The sequence below is a fragment of the Oncorhynchus clarkii genome, chromosome 22 (assembly GCF_045791955.1).
Source record: "Oncorhynchus clarkii lewisi isolate Uvic-CL-2024 chromosome 22, UVic_Ocla_1.0, whole genome shotgun sequence".
Classification (NCBI taxonomy): Eukaryota; Metazoa; Chordata; class Actinopteri; order Salmoniformes; family Salmonidae; genus Oncorhynchus; species Oncorhynchus clarkii.
In genome coordinates this window covers 33,721,707-33,745,638 of record NC_092168.1, presented here as the reverse complement: position 1 = coordinate 33,745,638, position 23,932 = coordinate 33,721,707, and the positions used below count along the sequence as shown (strand labels likewise).

Genomic DNA, 23,932 nt, shown 5'->3' with positions numbered 1-23,932 from the left:
CAGCTTGGATGTCGACTCATCACCTCAAATTCAGCCTCAACAACATGGAGCTACTCTTCCTCCTTACCTGCTCCAAGACCTCTCCATCATGGTTGTCAACTCCACGGTCCCCCTTCCAGAGTGTCAAGAACCTTGGCATGACCCTGGACAATACCCTGTCATTCTCTGCAAACATCAAAGCTCCTGCAGGTTCATGCTCTACAACATCCGTACAGTACGACTCTACCTTACACAGGAAGCAGTGAATGTCCTAATCCAGGCACTTGTCATCGCCGATCTGGGCTACTGCAACTCGTTGATGGCTGGGCTCCCCACTTGTGCCATCAAACCCCTGCAACTTATCTAGAATGCTGCAGCCCGCCTGGTGTTCAACCTTACCAAGTTCTCCCACATCACCTGGCTCCTCCCTACACTAAACTGGCTTCCAGTCGAAGCTCGCATCCACTGCACAACCATGAATTGCCTCTCCCTACTTGCACTTATTCCTCCTACTAGCACTGACTTAGCTGATAGCTACTTTATTGATGAAAAATGTACTTACTCTGACATATGATATGTGGTTGTCCCACCAAGCAATCTGAAGATAAATGTACTTACTCTGACTGAGATATGTGGTTGTTCCACCAAGCTATCTGAAGATAAATGTACTTACTCTGACTGAGATATGTGGTTGTCCCACCAAGCTATCTGAAGATAAATGTACTTACTCTGACTGAGATATGTGGTTGTCCCACCAAGCTATCTGAAGATAAATGTACTTACTCTGACTGAGATATGTGGTTGTTCCACCAAGCTATCTGAAGATGAATGTACTTACTCTGACTGAGATATGTGGTTGTCCCACCTAGCTATCCGAAGATGAATGTACTTACTCTGACTGAGATATGTGGTTGTCCCACCAAGCTATCTGAAGATAAATGTACTTACTCTGACTGAGATATGTGGTTGTCCCACCAAGCTATCTGAAGATGAATGTACTTACTCTGACTGAGATATGTGGTTGTCCCACCAAGCTATCTGAAGATGAATGTACTTACTCTGACTGAGATATGTGGTTGTCCCACCAAGCTATCTGAAGATAAATGTACTTACTCTGACTGAGATATGTGGTTGTCCCACCAAGCTATCTGAAGATAAATGTACTTACTCTGACTGAGATATGTGGTTGTCCCACCAAGCTATCTGAAGATAAATGTACTTACTCTGACTGAGATATGTGGTTGTCCCACCAAGCTATCTGAAGATAAATGTACTTACTCTGACTGAGATATGTGGTTGCCCCACCAAGCAATCTGAAGATGAATTGACTAACTGTAAGTCACTCTGGATAAGAGCATCTGCAAAATGTCTAACATGTAAATGTACATTTGCATTGGAACATTTCAGGGAGCAAAAGTTAATAATTAAATGTGCAAGTGAACCAATGCAATGTGGCAATTTTCTGCACAATGCATTTATCTTCTTAGTGGTGTAAAAAAAGGAATAAGAACACCTCCTATACACCTTGCTATCCACTGTTTTATCTTTGCCTCAAAATGAAATCAATTATTAGAGATATTACTGGGGGTTTGGTATCCCATATATCATCTGTCCTCACCTTTTTGTCCATTTAAGAAGGATAGAAACTATTTGTCAGGAGCAGCAAAATGAAGTGTCTATAAAATAACATTTTAGTCTGTGTGTGCCTTACCTCAGGATAACCATTAGTCTGTGTGTGCCTTACCTCAGGATAACCTTAACCACTGAGTGTGAAATGATAGTGGGATTGACTGGAGTGAATACCGATGGTGGGGATGGTGATTTAGCTAGTTAGAGAACCATCCAATCCCAGACTGGATTATTCCATCACACTGCCAGACGTTCTGCATTACTAAAATTGCAGCTATTGATTTTTCCAGCTAAATGGAAGGAGCGCAGACTCATCCCAGTCACTAAGGATGAGTCCAGAATGGCCCCCTATTCCCTATTTAGTACACTACTTTTGACAGTAGCCATAATATGTGCATTTGGGATGCAGCCTAGGTGTTTCAGGTGAGAAGGGAGAAACTGGTGATACTCTTCTTGTGTAGATAGAGAAGGGTGGAATTGCGGTATGAAGCTACAGTGCATTCGGAAAGTATTCAGACCCCTTCCCCTTTTGATACGTTACAGCCTTATTTTAAAATTGATTAAATAAAAATAAATCTACACACAGTATCCCATAATGACAAAGTGAAAACAGAAATAGCTTACTTACATACAGTTGAAGTCGTAAGTTTACATACACTTAGGTTGAAGTCATTAAAACTCGTTTTTCAACCCCTCCACACATTTCTTGTCCGCTTCATGTCCGCTTCAGGTATAATGCCGGGAGCCACTTGTGGATTTGACAGCACTAACTTAGTTCCACCACCAACACATTAAACAACCCACTATGCGGATGTTGGTTGAAGTGGATTTGAATGAATTGAGCCCTTAGAAAGAGCAGACACAAAGGTATTCTGTGGGGTGTTTTGCCCATATATTAGAACTCTATATTCTATTTTTATGGTTTTGTCGATAGATGTCTCGTCATTCTATTTATATGGTTTTGTCGATAGATTTACCTTCCAGTCATTATCTTTCTATGATTTTGTCCAAAGATGTCCCTTCTAATAGATTTATTTACATGATTTTGTCCATAGTCATTCTATTTCTATGGTTTCTGACTCTCAGTGCTCGATTCAAGCCATATTGCAGACGTTCTGTGCTACAGTGCGATTTAAAGGCAATGGTCCCGTGTTCGTTGAGACTGCATTCACGGTAAACCCTACATATACTGTAAGTATTCAGACCCTTTGCCATGAGACACGAAATTGAGCTCAGGTGCATCCTGTTTCTGCATCTTGATTGGAGCCCACCTGTGGTAAATTCAATTGATTGGACACAATTGATTTGGAAAGCACACATCTGTCTATATAAGGCCCCACAGTTGACAGTACATGTCAGAACAAAAACCAAGCCATGAGGTTGAAGGAATTGTCCGTTGAGCTCCAAGACAGGATTGTGTTGAGGCACATATCTGGGGAAAGTAACCAAAATATTTCTGCAGCATTGAAGTTCCCTAATAACACACAAACTCCATCATTTATTTTATTGAATTTAAAAATATATATTTTTGTAATTTGTACCCTTTTTCAACCCAATATCATAATTACAATCTTGTCTCATCGCTGCAGCTCCCCAACGGGCTTGGGAGAGGCGAAGGTCGAGTCATGTGTCCTCCAAAGCATGACCCGCCAAGCCGCACTTAACACCCGCTCGCTTAACCCAGAAGCCTGCTGCACCAATGTGTCGGAGGAAACACCGTTCAACTGACGACCGAAGTCAGTCTGCAACTCCCCGGCCCGCCACAAGGAGTCGCTAGAGCGTGATGAACTAAGCAAAGCCCCTCCCGGCCAAACCCTCCCCTAACCTGGACGATTCTGGGCCAATTGCTCGCTGCAATATGGATCGAACCCCAGGCTGTAGTGACAACGCAACATTGTGATGCAGTGCCTAAGACCGCTGCGCCACTCGGGACGCCCAGCCTCCATCATTCATAAGTCGAAGAAGTTTGGAACCACCAGACTCTTCCTAGAGCTGGCCACCTGGCCAAACTGAGCAATCGGGGGAGAAGGGCCTTGGTCACGGAGGTGACAAAGAACACAATGATCACTCTGACAGAGCTCCAGAGTTCCTCTGTGGAGATGGGAGAACCTTCCAGAGGGTCAGCCATCTATGCAGCACTCCACCAATCAGGCCTTTTACTGAGGAGTGGCCAGACTGAAGCCACTCCTCAGTCAAAGGCACATGGCAGCTCTCTTGGAGTTTGCCAAAAGGCACCTAAAGGACTCTCAGACCATGAAAAACAACATTCTCTCTCTCTTTGGCCTGAATGCCAAGTGTCACATCTGGAGGAAACCTGGCACCATCACTACGGTGAAGCATGGTGGTGGCAGCATCATACTGTGGGGATGTTTTTCAGCGGCAGGGACTGGGAGACTAGTCAAGATCGATGGAAAGCTGAACGGAGCAAAGTACAGAGTGATTCTTGATGGAAACCTGTTCCAGAGCACTAAGGCAACAGGACAACGACCCTAAGCACACAGCCAAGATAACGCAGGAGTTGCTTCGGGACAAGTCTTTGAATGTCCTTGAGTGGCCCAGCCAGAGCCCGGACTTGAACCCGATCTAACATCTCTGCAGAGACCTGAAAATAACTGTGCAGCTACTCTCCCAATCCAACATGACAGAGCTTGAGAGGATCTGCAGAGAGGAATGGGAGAAACTCCCCAAATACAAGTGTACCAAGCTTGTAGCGTCATATCCAAGAAGACTCGAGGCTGTGATCGCTGCCAAAGGCGCTTCAACAAAGTTCTGAGTAAAGGGTCTGAATAGTTATTTTTTAATTTTTTTTAACCTTTATTTAACTAGGCAAGTCAGTTAATAACACATTATTATTTACAGTGACGGCCTTCCAAAAGGCAAAAGGCCCCCTGTGGGGAGGGGGGATTAAAATAAAATATAAATATAGAACAAAACACACATCACGACAAGAATGTAAAAATGTCCTTTTCTTAACTTTCTTTTGTTGCAAAATTGTTTTTTCATTACGGGGTAGTGTGTGTAGATTGATGAGGGGGGAAAAAATGATTTAATCCATTTTAGAATAAGGCTGTAACGTAACAAAATGTGGAAAAAGTCAAGGGGTCTAAATACTTTCCACATGCACTGTGTAGTCAAGAAAATTGTTGTATGTATTTTATTGTCAATGACATTGACATGGAGATAGAATTTTATCATAAGGAATTACCTCAGCTTAAAATGCAATATTGAGATATATACTGTATTATATGGTACATTCTTTGCAAATAATATAGTTATACTGTACAATGTATAAGGTTGAAAAGATAAAGGAATGCAATAAATTGAATAAGTCAAATTGAGCAGAAGCAGCAACAAAAGGGAACCAATAATGCTATAATAATAAAACGGGAAGACTTTCAATTCATTTTGAGCTTCAGCTCAATAGTAGAATGCATTTACCAAACAAAGTTATGGGGCAGAGCCCAGATCAACAATTCCCATGCGTCCCAAATTGCACCCTATTCTATTTAGGGCCCTGGTCAAAAGTAGTGCACTATAAAAGGAATAGGGTGCCATTTGGGACCTTTGTCTGTTCCCAGATCGTGTTAGTGCTGTGAGAGAGAGGCTTGCCTATATACATGTAGTCTCTCTGATGAATGCTTCCTGCAGTTTCTACCACATCAACTATGGTATATTTACAGCACACACACACACATGCATGCTTGCTCCTGTACACAAACACACACACATACAGACTTGAACACATTGGGACCAACGCAAACACACACACACACACACACACACACACACACACACACACACACACACACACACACACACGATGAAGTGTACTGTGCACACGCACGGGTACTTGTTTGACATTTGTACTGCACTTTTAGGAGCTAGTTACACAAACATGTTGCTGCACCCACTATAACATATTTTGCTCAACTGTGTGCGTGACCAATAAACTTGGATTTGATTTCAGGATTTGATTTTATAGCCACTATATCACACAATACAGATGCCGTCCTGTTTTGACCTGACCAGAGCCACGGTCTGATGTACTGCACTATGTAGGGAATGGGGTGTCATATTCATCCACAGCCACCGATCCTGTCTGTTTTATTATCATAGAATAAATTGTATTAATGGCCAATGTGTGCATTGATTTTTCATCCCTTTGAAGTAGACACACAGGATACATAGTATGTGGAGCAGGAGCATCATAAAGCCGGCTGTAATCAGTGATCTCTGGCCCAGCCTCCACAAGTCATATATATATATATATATATATATATATATATATATATATATATATATATATATATATAGAGAGAGAGAGAGAGAGAGGTAGGGAGAGGGAGAGAGAGAGAGGTAGGGAGAGGTAGAGAGAGAGAGAGAGAGAGAGAGAGAGAGGGGTAGGGAGAGGTAGAGAGAGAGAGAGAGGTAGGGAGAGGTAGAGAGAGAGAGAGAGAGAGAGAGAGAGAGAGAGAGAGAGAGAGGTAGGGAGAGGTAGAGAGAGAGAGGGAGAGAGAGAGAGAGAGAGGTAGGGAGAGGTAGAGAGAGAGAGAGAGAGAGAGAGAGAGAGGGTGACCCACCCACAAAGAATTTGAAGAACAAACACCATTGTAAATACAACCTATATTTATGGTTATTGTAAATACATTGTAAATACAACCTATATTTATGGTTATTGTAAATACAACCTATATTTATGGTTATTGTAAATACATTGTAAATACAACCTATATTTATGGTTATTGTAAATACATTGTAAATACAACCTATATTTATGGTTATTGTAAATACATTGTAAATACAACCTATATTTATGGTTATTGTAAATACATTGTAAATACAACCTATATTTATGGTTATTTATCTCCCCTTTTGTACTTTAACTATTTGCATTTGAAATGTCTTTATTCTTTTTTATATGTAATATTTATTGGGTGAAAAGCCAACATGCTTCCTGCGAGAACCTGAGGGACAGCCAGTAAAAAGTGCAATTTTGGTTTTGTTTTGTCTTTCATACGATGTCATGTGACTTCACAGTCATGTTGAGACTGGTCTACATTATTGCTTAAATGTATTGTTATTCTCATTAATATTGTTGTTGCTGTTGATGGTAATCCCATTTCCACTAGTACTATTATTATTGATGTCTTATTGCTGTTGGTCCTACCAGTTTTTCTTATATGTACAGTATACTTTGACAATGTAACTAATTTAACTTGCAATGTCAATAAAGTCTACTGAATTGGATTGAGAGAGAGAGAGCAATAGAGAGGAAGAGAGAGAAGGTTGTTAATAGCATTAGAATTGAATTGTACCGTAATGAAGAGCATCGTACAACAAAGAGAGGAGAGATTGAGCCACTTGGATATAGATTATAGTGTTCTGTCAGTGTTTTGTTGTGAGGTCTTGTGTATGTGTGTGGTTGTGTGTGTTTGTGTGTGTGTGTGTCTGTGTGCACGCATTAGTGTAAGCCTGTGTGTGTCTCTGTATGTGGCTCTAGTAAAATAATCACTCTAGGAAGTGTCAGCATGTTGAAAACTGTTCTCCTCTTATCTGTTCTACTCTACTCTGTTCTCCTCTCCTCTTTTCTGCTCTCCTCTGATCTCCTATTCCCTGTTCTCCTCTCCTCTGATCTCCTATTCTCTGTTCTCCTCTCCTCTGTTATATTCTCCTCTCCTCTGTTCTCCTCTTCCCTGTTCTCCTCTCCTCTGTTCTCCCCTCCTCTGTTCTCCCCTCCTCTGTTCTCCCCTCCTCTATTCTCCTCTCCTCTGTTCTCCCCTCCTCTGTTCTCCCCTCCTCTGTTCTCCTCTCCTCTGTTCTCCTCTTCCCTGTTCTCCTCTCCTCTGTTCTCCTCTTCCCTGTTCTCCTCTCCTCTGTTCTCCTCTTCCCTGTTCTCCTCTCCTCTGTTCTCCCCTCCTCTGTTCTCCCCTCCTCTGTTCTCCTCTCCTCTGTTATATTCTCCTCTCCTCTGTTCTCCTCTTCCCTGTTCTCCTCTCCTCTGTTCTCCTCTTCCCTGTTCTCCTCTCCTCTGTTCTCCCCTCCTCTGTTCTCCCCTCCTCTGTTATATTCTCCTCTCCTCTGTTCTCCTCTCCTCTGTTCTCCTCTTCCCTGTTCTCCTCTCCTCTGTTCTCCTCTCCTCTGTTCTCCTCTCCTCTGTTCTCCTCTCCTCTTTCCTCCTCTCCTCTTTTCTGCTCTCCTCTGATCTCCTCTCCTCTGATCTCCTCTCGTCTGTTCTCCTCAGCGCTGTTTTACTTTCTTCTCCTCTCCTCTCCCCTCCTCTGTTCTGCCCTCCTCTATTCTCCTCTCCTCTGTTCACCTCTCCTTTGTTCTCTCCTCTGTTCTCCTCTCCCCTCCCCTCCTCTATTCTCTTCTCCTCTGTTCTCCTCTCCTCTATTCTTCTCTCCTCTGTTCTCCTCTCCTCTCCCCTCCCCTGCTCTATTCTCCTCTCCTCTGTTCTCCTCTCCTCTATTATCCTCTCCTCTGTTCTCCTCTCCTCTGTTCTCCTCCCCTCTATTCTCCTCTCCTCTATTCTCCTCTCCTCTGTTCTCCTCTCCTCTCCCCTCCCCTCCTCTATTCTCCTCTCCTCTGTTCTCCTCTCCTCTGTTCTCCTCTCCTCTGTTCTCCTCTCCTCTCCCCTCCCCTATTCTCCTCTCCTCTGTTCTCCTCTCCTCTGTTCTCCTCTCCCCTCCCCTCCTCTATTCTCCTCTCCTCTGTTCTCCCCTCCTCTGTTCTCCTCTCCTCTGTTCTCCTCTCCTCTGTTTTATTCTCCTCTCCTCTGTCCTCCTCTCCTCTTTTCTGTTCTCCTCTGATCTCCTCTCCTCTGATCTCCTCTCTTCTGTTCTCCTCAGCTCTGTTTTACTTTCTTCTCCTCTCCTCTCCCCTCCTCTGTTCTCCCCTCCTCTATTCTCCTCTCCTCTGTTCTCCTCTCCTCTCCCCTCCCCTCCTCCATTCTCCTCTCCTCTGTTCTCCTCTCCTCTGTTCTCCTCTCCTCTATTCTCCTCTCCTCTGTTCTCCTCTCCTCTGTTCTCCTCTCCCCTCCCCTATTCTCCTCTCCTCTGTTCTCCTCTCCTCTGTTCTCCTCTCCCCTCCCCTCCTCTATTCTCCTCTCCTCTCCTCTGTTCTCCTCTCCTCTCCCCTCCCCTCCTCTATTCTCCTCTCCTCTGTTCTCCTCTCCTCTGTTCTCCTCTCCTCTGTTCTCCTCTCCTCTATTCTCCTCTCCTCTGTTCTCCTCTCCTCTATTCTCCTCTCCTCTGTTCTCCTCTCCCCTCCCCTCCTCTATTCTCCTCTCCTCTGTTCTCCTCTCCTCTATTCTCCTCTCCTCTGTTCTCCTCTCCTCTATTCTCCTCTCCTCTGTTCTCCTCTCCTCTCCCCTCCCCTCCTCTCCTCTCCTCTGTTCTCCTCTCCTCTATTCTCCTCTCCTCTCCCCTCCCCTCCTCTATTCTCCTCTCCTCTGTTTTCCTCTCCTCTGTTCTCCTCTCCTCTGTTCTCCTCTCCTCTCCCCTCCCCTCCTCTTCCTCTCTCTCTCCTCTCCTCTGTTCTCCTCTCCTCTCCCCTCCCCTCCTCTATTCTCCTCTCCTCTGTTCTCCTCTCCTCTGTTCTCCTCAGATCTGTTTTACTTTCTTCTCCTCTCCTCTATTCTCCTCTCCTCTATTCTCCTCTCCTCTCCTCTGTTCTCCTCTCCTCTATTCTCCTCTCCTCTGTTCTCCTCTCCTCTATTCTCCTCTCCTCTGTACTCCTCTCCTCTATTCTCCTCTCCTCTGTTCTCCTCTCCTCTATTCTCCTCTCCTCTCTTCTCCTCTCCTCTGTTCTCCTCTCCTCTATTCTCCTCTCCTCTGTTCTCCTCTCCTCTCCCCTCCTCTCCTCTATTCTCCTCTCCTCTGTTCTCCTCTCCTCTGTTCTCCTCTCCTCTGTTCTCCTCTCCTCTCCTCTGTTCTCCTCTCCTCTGTTCTCCTCTCCTCTAGTCTCCTCTCCTCTGTTCTCCTCTCCTCTGTTCTCCTCTCCTCTATTCTCCTCTCTTCTGTTCTCCTATCCTCTATTCTCCTCTCCTCTGTTCTCCTCTCCTCTCCCCTCCTCTGTTCTCCTCTCCTCTGTTCTCCTCTCCTCTGTTCTCCTATCATCTGTTCTCCTATCCTCTGTTCTCCTCTCCTCTGTTCTCCTCTCCTCCCTCATTGTATTCCCCTACCTCTGCTAAATTACTCCCGACAGAATGCATTTGAAGGCAGCCTCGCTGATTCAGCTTTTGTCTGTGTCTGTGATATAAACATAATTATAAACTGGGTGGTTCGAGCCCTGAATGCTGATTGGCTGACAGCCGTGGTATATCAGACCATATACCATGGGTATGACAAAACATTTATTTTTACTGCTCTAATTACATTGGTAACCAGTTTATAATAGCAGTAAGGCACCTCAGGGGTTGTGGTATATATCCAGGCACTCCGTTTTGCCTTCAAACGTGGTATATTGGCTGTATAAAACACCCCTTTGCCTTATTGCTAAAATAATCATAGGTGAGGTCTGAGTAGTTTCTGAGTGACTTATCTATGTGGGCTGGTAACGGATGGCCCCAGAGAGATACTACCAGCACATCCTAAGACACTAGACTACCACCACGTCCTGTGCATAGAACACACACGCATGCATGTACTCACACACCACACACGCATACACACTGAACCATGCATGCACCCTCCACCACTGTGTCCTGTCTCCTCTGCCTGTCCACTGTATGTGTTTATCTTCTGCTGGGGTTTAGCTGAAAGCATTAGAACCTGCTTCCCTTCTTCTCCTTTCTCCCCTCACTCTGCCATAACACACACACTCCCCTCACTCATACACACACACACTGTTGTCCCATTTCATTTCCTGTTCCTTGCCCCCACACACACACACACACTCTCATTTGTGATAGGTAATTAACATTAAAGAATTGGCAAGCCTTCCATTTTCCTTCCACTGCTTAATTGTCTTGAAAATGTAGGAGATTACAGAGAGCAAGAGATGTATGTTCAAATAAGACTCTGTCAGGACCCGTCAGCATCACGCACACCAGCTGGCTGCCACTGAACACACACACACACACACACACACACACACACACACACACACACACACACACACACACACACACAGTTAGTCAGTGAAACACACACTCTCACAGTCTCACACACACGCACACACGCACGCACTCATGTATGCACACACACACACACACACACACACACACACACACACACACACACACACACACACACACACACACACACACACACACAGTTAGTCAGTCACACACATGCAAAAATACACTTAACGAAGCACTCACACACCTACCCCTCCACCACACCACACTCACAACCTCTCCTATACCCCAAATCCTCTTCACTCTTTCTCCATTTCTCTATTCCTCCCTTCCTAACTTCCTACCTTCCTCCTTCCCTCCTCCAAAGAACACACAGAGAGCCAAGCAGTGTCCATATTTCTGATAGTCGTCTGCCTGCGTCAGAACAGAGCCATTCCCTTTCCCACCTCTGTGTTTAGCCTTCCATATCCACAGGTAATTGACTTTTAATGGACAATTAATGCTGAGCCATTCATCACACTGAATCTGAGCTGTGTTAAAGGGGGAAACACGAAGAGAGAGAGATAAAGGGAGAGAGGGGGTGGAAAGAGAAGGAGAGAGCTGGAGAGAGAAAGAGATGGAGAGTGAAGGAGAGAGAGAGCAAGAGAGAGAGGGTCTGTAGTGGATCGACAGCACAGAGGAGCAGAGGATAGACTCCCACTCTGACAGCCTGCTTTCGTTTCAGATGGATGGGTGACAGGGTTCAAAGAACGTTAGGATATGGCAGGGATTATCGTGGATGTCTGTGTGCGTGTGTGATCACTTGTGTGCCTGTGTGAACGTGATATATTGTATCATAGCAGACACATCCCCTATACGAGGGCTATCACATCATTTCAATTCGGCATATGTAATGGAGAACATCAACTCCTATTGACCCACTCTCTTTCTTTCCATGCTGCTCTTCCTTCTCCTCTATCTCCTGCTCTCTCTCTCTTTCTTTATTTTTCACTCTCTCTTTCGCTCTTTCCACACTGCTCTTCCTCCACACTGCTCTTCCTCCACACTGCTCTTCCTCCACACTGCTCTTCCTCCACACCGCTCTTCTTCCACACTGCTCTTCCTCCACACTGCTCTTCCTCCACACCGCTCTTCCTCCACACTGCTCTTCCTCCACACTGCTCTTCCTCCACACTGCTCTGCCTCCACACTGCTCTTCCTCCACACCGCTCTTCCTCCACACCGCTCTTCTTCCACACTGCTCTTCCTCCACACTGCTCTTCCTCCACACTGCTCTTCCTCCACACCGCTCTTCCTTCTCCTCTATCTCCCCCTCTCTCTCTTTTTTCTTTATTTTTCACTCTCTCTTTCTCTTCCTCCACACCGCTCTTCCTCCACACTGCTCTTCCTCCACACTGCTCTTCCTCCACACCGCTCTTCCTCCACACTGCTCTTCCTCCACACCGCTCTTCCTCCACACTGCTCTTCCTCCACACCGCTCTTCCTCCACACTGCTCTTCCTCCACACCGCTCTTCCTCCACACTGCTCTTCCTCCACACCGCTCTTCCTCCACACTGCTCTTCCTCCACACCGCTCTTCCTCCACACTGCTCTTCCTCCACACCGCTCTTCCTCCACACTGCTCTTCCTCCACACCGCTCTTCCTCCACACTGCTCTGCCTCCACACTGCTCTTCCTCCACACCGCTCTTCCTCCACACTGCTCTTCCTTCGCCTCTATCTATATCTCCCTCTCTTTCTCTCTTTCTCTCTTTCTCTCTTTCTCTCTTTGCAGAATGCTTTCCCTCTTTTCTCTGCAGTGCCTGTTGGTATGGAAGGCCTGTCTCAAACTCCTCTTCAATACCCCCCTCCACCCCCGCTTAGAGCGAGAGAGAGGGATGGGGAGAGATTGAGAGATAGGGAGAGATAAAGAGAGAGAGATAGAGAGGGAGAAAGAGAGAAAAGAGAAAGAGCGAAAGTTTAAAATAAATGGGTGTGGGGGAGATGGGCAGTTCTGTCATGGTGTTTTCTTCTTTCTCCCGAGATGGCCCAAATGAGCCGGAGTAATTATAGCCTTACCATTTTTATCTCGCCTCTTATACCACCTCCCCCCTCCTCCTCCTCTTCCTCCGCCAACCCCCCCCCCCCCCCCCCCATTCAACTAAATCCAATTTGTTATGATTTCAAATAAGGCCTATTCTCTGTTCTCTTGTTACTTCGCCCCAAAGTACCTTCTCTTACTCTGAGACCAACTTAAATAGGTGAATTTGTTTTTCTTATTGTTCATAGGCTGGGGTAATCTTGTAGCGATGTACAATGAGGACTATAGTTCTATAGCACTGGCGATATTAACCCAGCCCCTGCTGTGGCTTTGGGATTGAATATCCTTTCATTGCTATGTGGCAGGGCCGGTCTGTGGATTTTGCTCTGCTATCAAACTCAGGACCCTCTCAGTGTGTGTGTGGGCTGCTGAAGTTCTTGATTTTTCTCTTTGTTGTTCTTTAGTTCTTCCAGAAACTGTGCTCCTCAGTTTTCAGATCAGTTCACACTCACATTTAAATCTCCTCCCAGGACTCGAGGGGACAGTGTTGCTGTGTTGGAGGGATGGTGATAGGAGCTGAAACATCGGGGCTGGCTGAATTATATAAAATTAATATGAAGACTAAGGATGAACAAATTTGTATAGATTTTTTTATCTCTACATTGAACTTCAGTCTGCAAGACTGTTTTGGGTAAACAGCTCAGATATATAGCTTTATCTACATGTTTTTCTTGGTGCAGGGACTCCTGACCTCAAGTGTCAAAGGGAAACAGAAGAAACCCTGCTATACAACAATAGCAGCGTTGACATGCATAGGGTCTCTGCTACACACTCCCTCCATACACACTTGAATCAATTACCCCTTATTGTTGTCTCCTCCTCAAAGTACATTTCTGGATTTTTATCACGCAGATACACTAAATATACAAAAGTATGTGGACACTCCTTCAAATGAGTGGATTTGGCTATTTCAGCCACACCCATTGCTGACAGGTGTATAAAATGTCAATCTTCAAAGACAAACATTGTCAGTAGAATGACCTTACTGAAGAGCTCAGTGACTTTCAATGTGGCAACGTCATAGGATGCTACCTTTCCAACAAGTCAGTTCGACTAATTTCTGCCCTGCTAAAGCTGCTCCGGTCAACTGTAAGTGCTGTTGCTGTGAAGTGGAAACATCTAGGAGTAGCAATGGCTCAGCCACGAAGTGGTAGACCGGAACAGTCGAGTGCGTAGTGCCAAGTGCGTAAGTGCGTAAAAATCATCTGTCCTCGGTTGAAACACTCACTACCAAGTTCCAAACTGCCTCTGGAAGCAACGTCAGCACAAGAACTGTTCATCAGGAGCTTCATGAAATGGGTTTCCATGGCTGAGCAGCCGCACACAAGCCTAAGATCATCATGCACAATGCCAAGCGTCGGCTGGAGTTTAGCAGTGGAAACGCGTTCTCTGGCATGATGAATTACGCTTCATCTGGCAGTAAGTTCTGGGTTTGGCAGATGCCAGGAGAACGCTTCCTGCCCCAATCTATAGTGGAGGAGGAATAATGGTCTGTGGCTGTTTGTCATGGTTTGTGCTAGGCCCCTTAATTCCAGTGAAGGGAAATCTTATCGTTACAGCATACAATGACATTCTAGACGATTCTGTGCATCCAACTTTGTGGTAACAGTTTGGAAAAGGCCCTTTCCTGTTTCAGCATGACAATACCCCCATGCAAAAAGCGAAGTCCATACAGAAATTGTTTTTTCGAGATCGGTATGGATGAACGTGACTGGCCTACAAGGAGCCCTGACCTTAACCCCTTCGATCACCTTTGGGATGAATTGGAGCCAGGCCTAATCGCCCAACATCGGTGCCCAACCTCACTAATGCTCTTGTGGCTGAATGGAAGCAAGTCCCAGCAGCAGTGTTCCAACAATTAGTGGAAAGCCTTCCCAGAAGAGTGGAGGCTGTTATAGCAGCAAAGGGAGGACCAACTCCATGTTAATGCCCATGATTTTGGAATGAGATATTCTCAGAGAAAAAAATACTCTCAGTCGGGTGTTATCGCTGCAAACTATCTATTAATTAAATTGTGTGTGACACTTCTTATTTAATTGTTCCAAATAAAAGTATGAAACTTTGCCAATATACTGTTATGAAATGGATTCTCCTTCTGAAGAGTCAAATCAATTATGATTTGATTATCAATTAAAGTTTTGCGTATCTGATAATATTGGTGATAGTTTTTTGTCCAAAGGATATGTGATGTTGTAACTGCTAATGATGGTGATAGTGATAATAATGATGATGACGATGATGATGATGATGATGATGATTATTCTTTTTTCTGATAATGATAATAATGATGACAATGTTTCCTCACTGTTCAGTAACAGTGTATGTGTGTTTTGCAGGGTATGATGTATCTGGAGGAGAGGAGACTGGTGCACAGAGACCTAGCAGCCCGTAATGTGCTGGTCAAGTCCCCCAACCACATCAAGATCACTGACTTTGGTCTGGCTCGGCTGCTGGACATCAATGAGAAGGAGTACAATGCTGACGGGGGCAAGGTAAGCATGGCCCGGAAAAGAGAATGTATGCTCCAAAAACATGACCTTATGCTTTTTCTCTGTTTCATACTCACTACTACTTTCTCCTCTCTGTCTGTTCTCTGTCATTTCTATTCTTTTAGATGATTGTATTCCCCTCACCTTAGTGTACTGAGTGAATAGCACACACATCCTCCTCTTAAAGTAATCAATAGGTTGCTTCTCAAATGGAACCCTTTATAGTGCACTTATTTTGACCAGATCCCTATGGGCCCTGGTCAAAAGTAATGCTATTTATAGGGAAAGGGTGCCATTTTGGACACACTCAAGATAACCCAGTGAATCATTTAAGCTGCAGCCAGCCTCCTGCGATGTGATTCCCATCCCACTGTGTTGTGAGCTCTCTGTGGGGGGCAGCTCTTAGGCCAGGGGGAGAAAGTGCTGTTTCCTGCCTGGGTTAATTTATCTCCTCTCCTCTCCTCCTCTTTAAAAAGCCCTGGAGCTTGTTCTATTGTATGATCATGATACTGTTAACCTCTAAGGGATGGGTGGCCCTAAACCGGGACGGTTGTTGCTAACGTGTGCTAATGTGACTAGAATGACGTTGTATACAACAGCCAACTTTCCGGGACATAGACATGTCTTATACAGGCAGAAAGCTTAAATTATTGTTAATCTAACTGCAGTGACCAATTAACAGTAGCTATTACATTGAGTGAGAGTGCACAACAACAAAAAACTTTTATCAAAGCAAATGGTTTGATACATTCAACTCTGAAGGTAATTAATGTACTTACATTCAGTAATAATGCTCTGATTTGTCATCCTGAGGGTCCTAGAGATAAAATGTAGCATAGTTTTGTTTGATAAAATCAATTTTTATGTTCAAATGTAGGAACTGGGGTCTACAGTTTGACCCCACTGCTGACTCTGACTCCACACCCAACCCGCCCAGCCATCTAGATGGAAAGTTAGTGAATAAGCTAATGATCCATCATGTATGACATTCCTGGGAGTGTGTAAACTTAAATTATTTATTACCATAGCATTTTTCAATGTTCGCTATAGTTATGTACTTGAAAATATATCAATTGACCAAACTCCTTGTAGATTTGATACAGTAATATAATATATGTGCAGTAATATAATTCTTTGCTGGATCAGTCTGAAACTTTGCACACACACTGCTGCCATCTGTTAGCCAAAATCTATATTACACCTAGACTCCTATCTGAAAGTATGGCCTTTCTCTTGCATTTCAAAGATGATGGAACAAATGATATTTTACCAGATCTAATATTTTATATTCTCCTACATTAATTTCACATTTCCACATTCTTTAAAGTGTTTCCTTTCAAATGGTATCATGAAAATGCATATCCATGCTTCAGGGTAAAACCCTTAAGAGGTTTTAAAGGGTATTTAAAAAAAACCTGAGCATATGACTATAACTAATGGGATATACTAATGTGGGTAGACATCTAAACTGGGTTGTCTCTGCGTCCCAAATCCACCCAATTCACTTTGTAGTGCAATACTTTTCACAAGGAACTATAGGGCTCTAGTCAAAAGTAGTGTACTAAATAGGGAATAGGGTGCCATCTGGGACATTACTCTGGTCTCTAACATCACACTAGCTATGTTTCCATTAATTGTCGACATTTAGAAAGTTTGCATTGAAAATAGATGCGACAATTGCCTGCTAGGGTGCGTTTATATGCAGTAACAATTTACTCATATTTGCTATATTCTAACCATGTGCCAGTGTGTCGCCTATGTGCATGCAGGGGTGATACTTGCAGATCTGAAATAATTGGATGGTGAAACTTGCCAGCCTACCAGAAAACAATGCGGAGCAATTTAGGCATTCTTGAAAGTCAGAACAATCCGGGGAAATAAACATGATTGTTATAAAGTTGAAGAATATATTTAGAAAGCAGTAGGCCTTTAAAATGAAATGTGGAGTGGAGCTTTATAGTTACGTGATGACATCACGTTCCCCGTGTACCTTTCAAATGATTCAGGAATCATAATTTATTCAAAAAACACAGTTTCCATCAACATTTGTCTCAATGATGAAAATGAGACAAAAGAAAAATCCCTTGTCGAGCGGATACAAATGTTGTGGCTCTTTAGAAAACGTATCCTATATCTGCTGTTTCCGTCGAAAAATCCTGGGTCAATTGAAACATGCTTAAATGACCCTGCAAAAATGGCAAAGGGTTTTCATATTGACAAAGATTTGTGATGGTTTTAGAAGGCTTTAGCACAACAGGAGCTCGATACTGTGGCTTTGCTGAAATAAAATGGTCTTTTTGTCTTTTCGTTTGAGTTATTTTAGCTCAGTGGGGTTTCATTCATATTTAATTTATCAAGTAAACATCCACTATAACTGCCTTGTTGGCATAGTATTTGCAGCATATTAGCACACAGGCCTATATGGCATACAAACAGCTTTAGTGAAGGTTAAGTTGACCCCAAATGGATCAGTAAACAGATAGCAACTTTACTCCCTTTTCAGACCAATCTTGGTCTGAACACAGCTCTATAACAGTATACTATTCCTCTAATTGGGTCCTGGACATAGGAACAACAGGAAACCACACATGATACAAATACATCCGTAGTATTTATATAGGGTCAGAATTAGACATCTTGGACTGATTGTCCTGGACTTAATAGCACGCTCAATTGAAAATCTCCAGGAAAATAGTTTTTAACTCCAAAACTAGGCTTAAAACCAGCCCTTTGTTTTTTATTCAGTTCATGTTCTCCAACGTTGGCTAAAAAATAAAAGTTATTCTTCTCTTTACAGATGCCTGTTAAGTGAAAGCTATTTACGTTGGGTATAAATTAGCCATTACTCATGAAATACAATAACATATATGTTTCTCTTTACCTCCAGATGCCAATCAAGTGGATGGCCTTGGAGTGTATTCACTACAGGAAGTTTACCCACCAGAGTGACGTGTGGAGCTATGGTAAGGCTGGGCAATATCATCAATTTAATCAACCAATCAATCAATGTGTTTTAACAGTTAAGTAAGATCCCAGGTGAAATCATAAGATTTCCAATATATCTATTATGTTTGGCAAAAAAAACATTTAACCTTACACCACTTCTCAGGGGTGACAATTTGGGAACTGATGATGTTCGGGGGGAAGCCCTATGATGGCATTCCGACCCGGGACATCCCAGACCTGTTGGAGAAGGGAGAGCGTCTTCCCCAACCTCCCATCTGCACCATAGATGTATACATGGTCATGGTCAAATGTAAGCTAACCTGTATAACCTATCGCTCTCTCTCTCTTGCTCTCTCTGTCTCTCTCACGCTCTGTCTCTTTCTGTCTCTCTCTTTCTGCCTCACTCTCTCTCTCACACACACACACACACACACACACACACACACACACACACACACACACACACACACACACACACACACACACACACACACACACACACGCACACACACACACACACATGCTGCTTTGACCCCAGCCATATAGTGTAGGATCACAGATAGTACTATGCCCCCCTGTCCAGGCAGAGACACCATTCCAGCACTACCCTTGTGTTTCCTGGCTGTACTGTGCTGGCTGTGGCTCCTCTCTCTCCTCTGGCTGTGGCTCCTCTCTCTCCTCTGGCTGTGGCTCCTCTCTCTCCTCTGGCTGTGGCTCCTCTCTCTCCTCTGGCTGTGGCTCCTCTCTCTCCTCTGGCTGTGGCTCCTCTCTCTCCTCTGGCTGGGGCCCCTCTCTCTCCTCTGGCTGTGGCCCCTCTCTCTCCTCTGGCTGTGGCTCCTCTCTCTCCTCTGGCTGTGGCTCCTCTCTCTCCTCTGGCTGTGGCTCCTCTCTCTCCTCTGGCTCCTCTCTCTCCTCTGGCTGTGGCAGCTCTCTCTCCTCTGGCTGTGGCCCCTCTCTCTCCTCTGGCTGTGGCTCCTCTCTCTCCTCTGGCTGTGGCCCCTCTCTCTCCTCTGGCTGTGGCCCTCCTCTCTCCTCTTGCTGTGGCCCTCCTCTCACACATTGGGGCCAGGGTGTTTCTGACTGACCAACAGCCTCTGTCACCTTCCTCCATGATCCTTTGCCCAATTTGTAGTACCCACGCCAACCTCTCCCTCATAAAATCGGTCAAAATCAAATCAAATGTTATTTTATTTGACACATGCTTCGTAAACAACAGGTGTAGACTAACAGTGAAATGTTCACTTACGTGTCCATTTAAAGATAAATATATAAAATAAAATAGAAATGGAAACTGTAGCAGCAGTGTATGTGGTGGTGAGTGTGTGTGTGGCGTCAGTATGCATGGTGTGTATGTGTATTTTTGTGTCTCTCTCTCTCTCTCTTTCTCTCCTTTACTCTTTTTTGCATTGAGGAATCCTCCTACAGTATACCTTGTCCGTGTTCTCTATCTCTAAAGTTCTTTGTTGTCCCCTCCAGGTTGGATGATAGACGCAGACAGCAGGCCCAAGTTCAAGGAGCTGGCTGCAGAGTTCTGTAGGATGGCCCGGGACCCCCAGCGTTACCTGGTCATCCAGGTGACTTACCTTCCCCTCCTATACCCCTGCTTATCCCGGGGAGTAGTGTGAATGACACTCTGATGTGTGGATATCATGACTGTACAGTCATTTGTATGTCTCCCCCTCCAGGGCGATGACCGTATGAAGCTGCCCAGCCCCAACGACAGTACGTTCTTCCAGAGCCTGCTGGATGAGGAGGAGCTGGAGGATCTGATGGATGCTGAGAAGTACCTGGTCCCTCACGCCTTTAATATCCCACCGCTGGCATACACACCCAGGACACACGTTGATTCCAACAGGGTAAGGCTCCACTCTCCTCTCCCCTCTTCTCTTCTCTTCTCTTCTCTTCTATTTCTTCTTATTTTCTCCTCTCCTCTCCTCTCCTCTCCTCTCCTCTCCTCTCCTCTCCTCTCCCCTCTTCTCTTCTCTTCTATTTCTTCTTATTTTCTCCTCTCCTCTCCTCTCCTCTCCTCTCCTCTCCTCTCCTCTCCCCTCTTCTCTTCTCTTCTATTTCTTCTTATTTTCTCCTCTCCTCTCCTCTCCTCTCCTCTCCTCTCCTCTCCTCTCCTCTCCTCTCCTCTCCTCTCCCCTCTTCTCTTCTATTTCTTCTTATTTTCTCCTCTCCTCTCCTCTCCTCTCCTCTCCTCTCCTCTCCTCTCCTCTCCTCTCCCCTCTTCTCTTCTCTTCTATTTCTTCTTATTTTCTCCTCTCCTCTCCTCTCCTCTCCCCTCTTCTCTTCTATTTCTTCTTATTTTCTCCTCTCCTCTCCTCTCCTCTCCTCTCCTCTCCTCTCCTCTCCTCTCCTCTCCTCTCCTCTCCTCTCCTCTCTTTTCCTCTCCTCTCCTCTCCTCTCCTCTCCTCTCACCTCTTCTCTTCTCTTCTCTTCTCTTCTCTTCTCTTCTCTCCTCTCCTCTTCATCCAACAGGTTAAGGACCTGTGTACAGAATGCCCTTCTCAGTATACATTCTATTATATTCTACAAAAATGATTTTATTTCTCTTCCCTATCTTCTTTACTTAGAAGCTCAGTGTCCTTTGATATTTAATCACAGTCGTATACAACCAAAGACAAAGATCACACTGAGCTACTCCATCATTCAACCTGTGTTCTCTTCATGATAAACTCCCCTTAAATTCTGCCTTAAAGTGTTTTCTTCTGATGTCTGCTTCGTATACATTGTGTTGACTGGTTGATTTCCCATGTTGGTTGGACTCATCTGTTGCACTGAAATTGGATTCCACTTCTCAGGATGTAACTGCAGTGTATATTACCACAACATACAGTACATACACAGACAGAATCTTGTAGGGCTACGTAAAACCAAGAGCCACAGTATTTAGTGTGTTGTTATGGGTGATGAGGAGGACGAGAGGAGGAACAACAGAGGAGGCGATGGGAGGAGTTGACAGAGGAGAAATAGTTACAGGGTAGAGGGTTCACAGTGTGAGCTCTTGAGTCTAGGAGAAGGAAGAGAGGAGGATGAGAGGAGTTGACAGAGGATGAGTGATTCTGAGTGTGTAGCTATAAGGTGGAGGGTACACAGCGTGAGAGAGAGTCTCCTCAGTGAGTGCTGACTACACACCTGCAGACCACCGCTGAGACTGAGAGATCAGGAGGGGTAGGAGGTGACGGGGACGGGTAGAGACCACTCAACCACAGGAGGGGAGAGGACAGGGGAGGATGGAGGAGGAGGGTGAAGGAGGGATGAGGGGGGAGAGTGTTGGAGCATGGGGAGAAGGGAGATGAAGGAGACTGACTCTCCCTTGAACCAATACTCTTGAACACAAGTACCAACACTCAGGAGCATGTATTAGAACCCTGTGTCCTCTTATGCCCCTGCAGAACCCACAGCCCATCAATGTGCACAGTACATTAAACCTCTCCTTGTTTCCCTACAGAACCAGTTTGTGTACCAAGACCCTAGTTTCGATATGGAGAACATGTTGGGGACCATCCCGCGGGTGCTGTCCCTGTCCCCAGGGGACCAGTCTGCAGGGGGGCAGGGCGGTAGCGGCCAGGAGCACCAACGCTTCGAGGACCAGCGCTGTAACGGCACACTGAGGAAGCAGGCAACTCCCCGGCCCGCGGGACCTCCTGGTTCAGACGGAGCACCAGGTGACGCCTCTTTTACCGCTGTTATTTTAGCTTCCTTGATGCTTTAATATATTTTGTTGATTTTTAATATTTGTTTGTTTGTTTGTTTGTGTTTTATTTGCTTGCGTACAGCATTGAAATTCCTATGTAATGAAAAACCCTATACAAATAAATGGTATTATTCTAATTATTTAGCCTCAGGTCCAGTGGAGAGCAGCAGTGGACAGCGCTACAGTGCAGACCCAACCATCATGCTGGGGGAGAGAGGAGCTAGAGGAGACACCGACCAGGATGGATACCTGACCGCCATGAGGGAGAAGGCCACCTCAGGTACAACATGGTGTCACTATTCATTGTTTTCCTTTTCTCACGTGATGCCATGTACTACAGGAAGCACTTCTTAACTGTTTATGATGTCTTTCCTTGAAATAGCTTTTATCCACAGCCAAAGACTTAGATTTGTAAATGTTGGTGCTTTTCGTTCTGAAGCTTTGCAGTAACTGATCCAGTTAGACAAAAGACAAAAGTTCAGAAATTCTCAAATAGGTGAACTGTTCTGATCCTTTCCAATGAGCCTTGTCTGTTACCAGAGGGGTGTACTGTTATGTAGTGTACCTGGTGATATCAGATTCCAAGTTTCATCTTCTCCTTCTCTTTCTCACCCTTTGATTCAGACAGAGAGCTGTAGAAACCAAGGCTTACACACCATCACACACACATAGAGGCATGTCAGATGCTAGTGAAGAGATCCGTAAGATCAAAATACTGCAAGCCTTCTGTTCATCCTTTGAAAGCCTCTAACCTCTCTCTATATATATCTCTCTTTCCCCCTCTCTAACAGACTATCTCAACCCTGTGGAGGAGAACCCATTCGTGAGTCGTCTGAGGAATGGAGCTGCCCTAACCCTGGACAGCTGTAACCCCTATCAGGTCAACTTTTTAATTAATATTAGGACTATTTCTTATGGACTGCTCACTCCTGAATTTATACACCGTTTTCTTTTTACTGTTATCGACATTTCCCCCTTTTTTTCTACTCTTTTTTTTATCTGGTAAAGTGTGTTTTGACACCTGTTAATCCTGAGGAGTCTAAGTCATTTGTTCATGACATCTACTACCCAAAAACATGGAATTGTCATACGATAGTAATAACATGGACCATCTAGCTATTTGAAAGCACTTTGACTAAACTTTGACTTGACTTGACAGGTGGCTCCCAGCGGCCCCCAACAGGCAGGCTCTGGCCCCAGAGTGGAGGACGAATACGTCAACGAGCCCCTCTACCTCAACACCTTCCACAACCCCGGAGTTGGAGACTACAGTGACTACACCCTGAAGAAGAATGGGTTCACTGGGGGACACAACCCTGCCCTCGCCACCCTGGTAAGCCAACCAGGCGCCACTGGCCTCACCGCTGGTCAATCAGGCACCTCCCAGGCAGGAAACCCTGGTCACAGCGTCCAGGCAGCCCACGCCCATGGAGTCTCTGCACAACCAGGATACTCTGTTCCTCCAGGCCTCGGTACAGCCGGCACCCACCCAGGCCACCTTTCCCACCTAGCCCACCCCGGGTATCCCCTTCACCCCGGCCTCACAGGCACCATCATGTTGGACAAGAAGAATAGACAAGACAAGAACAAGACTTTTGACAATCCAGAGTACTGGCAGCATAGCCTTCCTCCCAAGGCCACCCTGCACAACCCTGAGTACCTGCAGGACTGCAGCACGCGCTTCTTCTACCGGCAGAACGGCCGCATCCGGCCCGCCGTGGCCGAGAACCAGGAGTACCTGACAGAGTTCGCCCTGAAACCTGGGACCGTGCTGCCGCCCCCACCCTACAGACAGAGGAACACTGTGGTGTAACGGGGAGGAGGATGAGTAGGAAAGAGGGTCTGGGCCAGGAAAGGTGGAAGACAAGGGGAGGAGGAGGGGAGGATGGGAAGTCCCTCTCTCACTCAGCCACACAATATTTACGTATCAATCCTGGTTCCCTTCACCAGCACTGGACTGACACTTCTGAACTGACACTGGATTACAGTAACATTACAGTAATATTATATTATAAGACATAGTGCTGAGAG

At 45.2% G+C, this 23,932-nt stretch overlaps 1 protein-coding gene across 1 annotated transcript in view; it reads left to right on the top strand.

Annotated features, from left to right (window-relative positions):
- Positions 1–23,714, top strand: part of LOC139380234 (receptor tyrosine-protein kinase erbB-4-like) — a 534,593-nt gene extending 510,879 nt beyond the window's left edge. Inside the window, exons 22-30 of the mRNA XM_071122768.1 lie at positions 15,103–15,258; positions 18,143–18,218; positions 18,365–18,511; positions 19,678–19,775; positions 19,887–20,057; positions 21,656–21,872; positions 22,047–22,181; positions 22,693–22,781; positions 23,061–23,714. Of these exons, the coding sequence (XP_070978869.1) occupies positions 15,103–15,258; positions 18,143–18,218; positions 18,365–18,511; positions 19,678–19,775; positions 19,887–20,057; positions 21,656–21,872; positions 22,047–22,181; positions 22,693–22,781; positions 23,061–23,714 (1,743 nt within the window). The remainder of the gene's footprint in view (positions 1–15,102; positions 15,259–18,142; positions 18,219–18,364; positions 18,512–19,677; positions 19,776–19,886; positions 20,058–21,655; positions 21,873–22,046; positions 22,182–22,692; positions 22,782–23,060) is intronic.
- Positions 23,715–23,932: the final 218 nt, after the last annotated feature.